The sequence below is a fragment of the Triticum aestivum genome, chromosome 4A (genome assembly GCF_018294505.1).
Source record: "Triticum aestivum cultivar Chinese Spring chromosome 4A, IWGSC CS RefSeq v2.1, whole genome shotgun sequence".
NCBI lineage: Eukaryota > Viridiplantae > Streptophyta > Magnoliopsida > Poales > Poaceae > Triticum > Triticum aestivum.
The window spans coordinates 706,325,374-706,333,884 of NC_057803.1; the positions used below are offsets into that span (position 1 = coordinate 706,325,374).

Consider the following 8,511-nt stretch of genomic DNA (forward strand, 5'->3'; position numbering starts at 1 on the left):
GAAGTGGTGCATCTGAAGTTTCATCTGTCCTACCCCTATCAGTAACTATGGCACCCCCAGCTGGCAGTCTGCCAACCCCAAAACCCATATTGCCAACCCAAGCAGTCACTGTGCCCGCCCCAATAGTCAGTGTGCCAACTCCAGCACACCTGTCAGCAGATATCATCAATATTGTGCAGGCTCAGCAAGACAACAACTACCTTTGCCTAAATTTCATGCTCTTGATTAACAGTGCACCCTTACAAAGGAGGAAGTATATAACCTTGTTTTCAAGTGTGTACCACCAAGACCGTTGCCAAGCATAATTCCACGAACCGTCAACGGGTGACGCACCCAAGGATCTGCAAGAAGGCAACAACAGTGTGCATCCCATTCGTAGAGCATCCTCGGCAATATCATATCATGGAGATGGGTTCTGCGGCGCTCCACCATTTGACTTGGGTTTGGATTTTGATGATGACTCCCCAGTTGCCGCATTTGATGAGTTGAACAAATCACAAGTGACACCACAAAAGGTAGGATTATCTAAAGGCAGCGAGCAGGATGATTGTGATTTGACAACTGTGTGAGAGGTTTGTGTTGCTGCAGATATGGTTGTCTGTGGGAAGGCACCCATTCAGACCTCTCCTTCGGCTTCTCCAGATGAGTTTTACACCCAAATGTCACAGCTGCTCTAAGGGGTGCAAGTGGGTCCGACACAACTACATGTTGCCCACCAGTTCAAAAATGCGGCAGGAGGATAATCAAGCCAGCTGCTGTCTAGAGGTGTCCCTACATCGACTACGATAGAATAAAGACATTTACTTGTGGTGAACAAGTCAACAAGCTTTAAATGGCAGTCCTCTACTACGTAAGGAATACACCTGGAGCAAACAATTCAGAAACGAGGTAAAATACTACATTGTTGTAAATTTGCAGTCCTTTTTTTTCTTAGTTCATGTGTTGTACAATTAAATTAGCTTTTAAGTTGCCCAATCAGTCTTTATCGTTGCAATTTCATGTAAGTTGCACATCTGGCCTACACACCTTAACAGTAGTTACTCATTTCCTTCTCTTTTTTTCCTTACCTCAAGCATTTTAATTTTGATTTGTTCTTTGTTTGTCCTCAATATTTTTGCAAAGAACATTGAGGTAGTTATTCATTTTTCTTTAGTTGTTGCAGAATTAATTCAGCTCCTTAGTTGCAACAATCAGTCTTTGTAGCTGCAGTTTCATGTAACTGCACTTTGCACAACAAGAGTAATACAGTTGCACATCAGGCCTGGACACTTTAACAGTAGTTACTCATTTTCTTCACATTATGCCTTACCCGAATCATTTGTTCTTTTGTTTGTCCTAATTTTTTTGCAAATAGTCCTGACATCATAGACTGTGATGGGTTTTTCGTGACCAAAGAGCTAGATTATTCAATGAAGCCAACCAAATGGCTATCAAACACTATTGTCGAAGCTGCACTTATCCAAATCAAGAAAACCCTACCTAGTGACTCGAAGAAGATTATCATGGCATTGAGGGTTGCCGTAAGTTGAACGAGAACTTTTTTTGTTTTGTTTCACACAACCCTCTTTTTAATTTTTTGTAGTGTGTTTTGAGATCCATCTTTCCAATGCAGACACAGTTGCAGGAAGGAATATACAACGTTGTTGAGATACAAGCTAGATTTGAGAAGACTAAACATCTAGACGGTCAAGATATGGTCATTTTTTCTGGCCACATGATCTTTTTAGAAAAATCATTTGTTTTTGCATAATTCTAGTTTTTCATCCCATCCTTTTTATCTCTTCTGCCTTATCTTTTAGCATACTCCCATCTCCGCCATTAGGCTGCTCTATGAGAGCCACACAACTGACGTCTCTTCTTCACCTCATTGCCCCTGCCCACTCATCTCTCTCCTCAATGATCTTGGCCATCCCCTGCAAGCTTGAACCAGCCCCCGCCCACATGGACGAGCTATGCGCCTCATGGTGCGCGAAGCGGCCGGTGCAGAGATGCAGATGCGTGGCGACGAGGAACAAGCGGAAGGACGGGAGTGCTACAACCCGCGCCTGGTGGAGATGCAACCGTTGGGTGGCCGTGCTGGAACCGCAAAGTACCGCCGCTGCTACCCGCCACCACCGTCGACGGGACAAATTTTTTTCTACAACCATCATCGGCAGAGTTGCAACCGATGAGTTGTAGAGCTGGAACCAACGTCCACCAGTCCTGGAACCGGACGCACCTCCCATGGCCGTCGTGATTTTTGCTGGAACTAGCTTTATGCTTTGATGGAACTTGATGTTTTTTTTGCTACATCGACTTTTCTTTTGGAATTTGCTTCCTGTGATTTTTATTCGAACCAATGTGGGTTTGCTGGAACCAGCTATATGTTTTGATGGAACGTGTTAGTGTTTTTGCTACATTAACTTTTGTTGGTGGAATTTTTTTTCCTGTCATTTTGGCTGCAACCGGTACTATTGTTAGCTGGAACCGGCTAAATTCTTGCTTCAATTTGATGATTGGGGGTTTCTTACTGAGATTGTTTTGTTGGATCACAGGAGTGCTAGTCGATGGTGGCGGCAAGCCAGAGACAATGACACCACAGATTTTCCTACAACAACACGACCCGTGCGCTGCAAGGTTCGGAGTGTTGGGGACGAAGCAGGAGATAAGATTTGAACGGTTAGAGTGGAACCATCGAACGGGCAGGGTGCGACCGGCCCAATTTTGGGCCGGCGCAAAAGGGACACTTGAAGGCGCGAATGCTATATACCAGGATATGGATTTACACATGAACCATTCCACTTTAACATTGATCTGTTTTATTCTGAAGAAAACAATCTCTGAAAATTACATCATTGAACATTGCAAAGGGAAAGCAAAAGAAAAATGTTACACCATCGATTTGATTTATGAAAAAGCCACAAAACAGGCATAAACAACGGGACACCCTTGTTAGCTAGCCATCTTATTGCTGGAACGGCAGAAAAGGTAGGAAATCAAACACTTTGATGATTAAAAGGAACATGCAGGTAGCTGCAGGCAGCAGCACGGTCGAATACTGAATTATTTAGGGATTGTGTAAACACCAATCCTTGTGATGAAAACATTTAGAGTTTCTGCAAAGAAGCCCACCACGGTCGCATTCTCCGGCACGGTATAGCTGAATGCTTGGCTGGGGATAGTTCCGAAAGGACCATACGTATTGGTGTTGGTGACGATCTTAAGTTGTGATAGCCAGGATCCCAATGTCCCAGCCCCACTGATCTGCTTCACAAACTCTGATGGGCCAAACTTTATCTGTAAAACAACACAAAATTAGTGAACAGGAAATTAGATATATCATCAAGTATTTATTAGGTGGCATATGTATATATAGCTACTAATTCCATCCCTCCAAAAAAGATATAATTCTAAAATAGTGTTAGGTCAAACTATCTTAATTTATATAAAAAGATATTACCTTATATCATTCTACTAAATAAGCAAGTATGCCTACACTCTCTGTTATATGGACTTTTATTTCATATATAGGTCACAGTGCTTTAAGTCAAACGTTACTATCTTTAATCATCTAATCAATTTCAAAACATCCTTATAGTTTTGCAACATATATACATATATATATATATATATATATATATATATATATATATGTGTGTGTGTGTGTGTGTGTGTGTGTGTGTGTGTGTGTGTGTGTGTGTGTGTGTGTGTGTGTGTGTGTGTGTGTGTGTGTGTGTGTGTGTGTGACTTATATACTATAAAAGTATTTCTCATAGTAAATCTAAAAACTTAAATCTTATGTTATGAATCTATATATAGTCAAAGATACAAATGCTTGACATAGAACAAAACTAATATGACATATAAAAAACGTATTGAGTACAATTTTTCATGGAATATAGTATATATTTTCATTATGCTATATATATACCTATGTTTGGAGTCTTACTGCTTGTTAATATTTTCGAGAAAACCAATCAAGTTTAAGTTAGCTTGACTTTAACCAAACATAGAACTGCATCGTCTTTTCTATGATGAAGGCATGCATGAACCAACAGGATTTGCAAAACAACCGCACACACATGTATGAAATCTACTCACTTCGTTCGTGAACAAGCCCCGATTGACACCCCAAGTATCAGTGGTGTGGATTTGCCCGTCTTCGTCAACGTAGGAAAACTGAAGCCCTTCAACTGCACCATGATGGTAGATTGTTACACTTTCTAGACGACGTGATTTGCCTCCCATTTCATGAAGGGAGCCTCCAGTCATTCCACCCCATGGTCCTTGCTTTATAGGTGCATGGATCTTTGTAGGTGCAGTGATCTCTATAGGTGGAGCGATCTGTGTAGGTGGACAGACGACGACCTGAATATGAAGGAACATGCATTTTGAGTGTTGGTTTAGGCCAACAAAATGGAAAAGCAAAGGAATAATAAATGAGAGAGCCAAACAAGTCATTGGCCAAAAAAGGAGAGTCCTCTACTTCTCCCTAGCTCTCCCCATTTTATATGGGTGGCAGGAGATGGGTTCTCTTTATGCCCCACGGTGGGGTTTATATTTACCACTAGGGGCCCCTGGTGCTGTTTGTATCCAAAAAAATGTCACTAAAGGCTACAAATGAAACTCCAAATATTATTTTCCGGGCCCTACTAAGCTCGATTGAAAATAACAGAAAAGAAATGATAAGTATTTTACCACGTATAATAACACAAAGTGATCACCGAGACCACCAGAATATATAATGCAAAGTGGACGACCTGAAATCAGTTACACGCTCACCTCCTTCATGCGGCAGAAAAATTCAATAGTAAGCTCTTGTGTTATTGTATTGCCTATGCAACTGTGTACTCTTTTGTTGATGACACCACGTGCCATTGAGAATTCACCGGTCCCACCTACAATGGCCCACTCATTTTCTTCATCATCATCATTAGCTCCCATAACCTGAAGAGTGGACCCTTTGAACCTGCATGCACAATAATAAATACATAATATAATCGATTTTGCTCCAATATGATAATTAGGCATGTCTCATCAGAATTATTTGCCTTACAAGTAAAATAAAAGCCGTGGAACAAAGAGATAAGCTACTACATACCTTCCGGCCACAAACACCAGGGTGAACCAATTGCTCCATTTGCCGGCAAGTGTGTGCATGCCGTGCCCGTGGGCAACCAGTTTCGCCTGGGAGCAAGGGCCGTCATAGATCCCCCAATTGTTCACAACAGTTTTACCAAGCCCTGTCGCGGCATTGGGCTGTATCACGTTTGACTGATTCGCGTTGCAGCCCGCAAAGATTTGGCGTAGATACAACTTGCTGACGTTCACCTTGGCGTTCTCCACCGTTCCACCGAAGTCACAAGTAACCTTGAAATTGGTGGAGACGCCGCCGCCTCTGGGCGGGCAGCTTCTGTGTACCATGGGGACGTCCATGGTGGGGCCATCGGTGGGCGTGCAGGCCATTGCTAGCTAGCTGGTGGTGGTGCTACTCGACTCAACTTAATTGTGTACGGCCCCCGCAAAAAAAAACTTAATTGTGTACGGAAGGTGATGAAACACAGGTGCGTCTACTCCTATTTATAGCCCGGGACGGAACTGGAAGCTAGATCAACACGGGTACGTGTACTCCTATTGCTTAGATAGGTGACAACCATAGCCATGACGCTGGCCCTCAGAGTGGCGTGGGTTGTGCGGTCCCTTTCCGATCACGTCCGCGCATCCGCCAGCGCTGCCAATCCTGTGGCCACTTGGCATCGAGGGAGAGGAGAGCAGCAGCCCCGTGGGTTCACACGTCCCATCGGGTGGCGCCGCCCGTAGGTTCACATGCTGCCAGGCAAGGGGCAGCGGGGTGCCAAGTGTTCGGGCTCTGCTTGCAAGTCTAGTCCCATGGGTTCACACGTCCTTGCAAATTTCAGTGTACTTGGACTGGGCCCCGTACGTGGCGCTGAGGGCTTGTTTGGACGCCATGGGTTCACACGTCCTTGCAAATTACAGTTCGTCGGCCCGCAACAGCCACTCCGTCGCTGGTCTTTAAATCAGCTCTTGTCGCTATAGCGGACAGTTATCATTTCACTTCCTAGTTCCAAGGCTGCATGCCACTACAAGCCGGAGACGCTAGTACGTGAAAACTATTAGGTGAGCATGAAACAATGAGAAGGCAAAACGCGAGCGGCTCTGTGGCGTGAAAGCAAAAGAACGAATTGTTTTTTTTTTCATTCAACGGTCATGATTATATTAAATGAGCGGCTGGGAAGGCAGCTTATCCCCGCTCAGGATAAGTTGGATGATTTGTAGTACTCCCTCCGTCCGGGTGTATAAGTCATTCGCGTAGTTCTAGGTCATCGATTTAAGAAATTAAATATGTGTTATATGTCATGAAAAGTATACCACTAGATTTCCACACGGATGTAGTTTCTAAATATATATTTTTTGTCACATATAATACATATTTAGATAGTTAAATTATCGACCTAGAACTACGCGAATGACTTATACACCGGGATGGAGGTAGTACTAGCAATTTTTTTATGCCTCCGATTCCACCAGGGTTTCCCCCTCTAATTGGGCGCGTAGGGGAGTGGGGTTACTGGGATGCCCAACCATAGCTTGTGAATTCCCTAAACTGAAAAACAAAACAGGGAATTGTCTTGACCGCCGGTGCTGATTGGCCACACAATCTGACAACGGAGCTTCTTCTTCAGCGAGCAAATCGGCGTTACCGGCTGCCGCCAGCCTATAACGTAAATATTAATTTCCCAAGCGGATGCTAGAGCTCGTCCATCTGATTATGCTTGCCTCGTCAGCCAATTACCATGAGCGGGTGCTTGTTCTCGCGACCCACACCAATGAGGTGGATAGCTTCATCAGGTTCGCTCAACTCGATTCACTCGGGATGGATGGCAAGATCCAAAATTATAGTGATTGGATCAAAAGTTGCAAGGAGATTCATTTTGGGAGGTTCAGGCTTGTCCATTGGGAGGGAGGTGAGAAAGGGGCACACTGGTCGATGATGAGGTGGAGAATGAGGCGATGGTGGAGGCCAACTTGAAGCTTGCGCGGTTCGTGGAAAGATCGGAGGCCATATGGTCGACTATTCGTCAATGTCCATGTATTCTTCTGGTTCTTGGCCAAACCGAGATGGCATGGAGCCATGGAGGACAGCTACAGATGCAACCGGAGCGTCGACATGAGTTGGTGGAGTGATGGCGGCCATGGTCCGGATGGGGTTGAACATTGCCTCTCCTCCGATCCGACCAATGCACATGCAAATGACCTGAGTGCAAGTTTCCATGGGTGTGAGCTACCCAGGAATTTGCCAAGTATCCTGCCATTTTGCCACACACTAAACAAGACCTTATGGATTATAATTAAGGACAATGCTAACTGCAGAACGTTTCAAATTTAACGAACAAAACCGAACGACCATTCCTAGCACACAAGTGCATGCTATGAACCAGTGGCGGAGCTAGCTAGTCCATGGAGCCGGGGGAAAATACGAAGGGATGTGACTCGTGGGCATTTGCCCCACTAAAACTGGTGATTAAATCTCCATCTCCTTCTATAGTCTCACGGGAGTTCCTGGGCAGAGCCCGGGCAGCTGCCCAGGGTCGCCGGGAGGTGGCTCCGCCACTGCTATGAACTTTTCTTCACATGCACCTGATTATCAGTGCATCTCTTTCACAATGTGCGTGTGCATGACACCTATTAAATGCATAATTACATGCATGTAAGACAAAATTGATAACGTCACTTTAGATTCTTTCATACTTTAAATCTTCAAAATGTTTTGTAACTTAAACCGTCATTCCAATAAAAAATCGATTTCACATAAAAAATTCGATGCAACGAGATCTCCAAGACTAGATCTCATGTTGATATATTGCGATGACATTTTTTTGGGTAAAAGATTATCATGTCTATGCTACACAAGCTATCATGTTGCTTACATTGAAATTACCGGGGGCATAAAAATGGTTCATTATCCAATCTTTTCTCATGTGCACATGCATGCACTAGAGACATAAAAGCTGGTGTCATCCTAGATTTTTCCATTAGAAAACTTTAAATTATTTTGTAGTTCAAACCATCGGTGCGATTGAAGAAATCATTTTCACATTAAAAAAATGTCGTGACGAGTTCTTCAAATTTTGATTTCATGTTGCTATGTTCCGACGACTTTTTTCGGCAAAAATGTTACCATGCGCCTAGGCTAAGTAAGTTATCAGCTCTGGTGTGCATGTATTACCACGATTTCTACGCTTGAGTTGGGGGGGGGGGGGGGGGGGGTTCAACAACTTTTTTCGCCAGGTCAAAACTTACCACACCTTGGCTAAGTAAGTTTTCATTGTGCTCATATTACCATGCTATCTTCATAGAGGTTATGTGGCGGGGGAGGGTATGTTTTTAAAAAGTTTTATCCCAGGAACAAAATTTACCGTGGTGTTCGTACATGAATTATCATCTGTGTCGTACGTACATTATCATGTTATTCATACGCATGTTATCGATATGTGTGTTTCAACAACTTTT

At 43.7% G+C, this 8,511-nt stretch overlaps 1 protein-coding gene across 1 annotated transcript; it reads right to left on the minus strand.

Moving 5' to 3' along the window:
• Positions 1 to 2,775: 2,775 nt before the first annotated feature.
• On the minus strand, positions 2,776 to 5,517 carry LOC123083253 (uncharacterized). The gene is made up of 4 exons (XM_044505335.1): positions 5,081 to 5,517; positions 4,762 to 4,948; positions 4,081 to 4,347; positions 2,776 to 3,276 (listed from the first exon to the last, which is right to left on the minus strand). The coding sequence occupies exons 1-4, from the start codon at positions 5,443 to 5,445 to the stop codon at positions 3,043 to 3,045; spliced, it is 1,053 nt and encodes a 350-aa protein (XP_044361270.1). The 5' UTR covers positions 5,446 to 5,517; the 3' UTR covers positions 2,776 to 3,042.
• Positions 5,518 to 8,511: the final 2,994 nt, after the last annotated feature.

What these genes read in the sequence shown, in the direction of transcription:
- LOC123083253 (XM_044505335.1), bottom strand. Translation starts at nt 5,445, where the DNA reads ATGGCCTGCACGCCCACCGATGGCCCCACCATGGACGTCCCCATGGTA. An exon ending in CTGGTGTTTGTGGCCGGAAG is followed by an intron (nt 4,949 to 5,080) that starts GTATGTAGTAGC and finishes TTGTGCATGCAG; the next exon opens with GTTCAAAGGGTCCACTCTTC. An exon ending in GGGGCTTGTTCACGAACGAA is followed by an intron (nt 3,277 to 4,080) that starts GTGAGTAGATTT and finishes GTTGTTTTACAG; the next exon opens with ATAAAGTTTGGCCCATCAGA.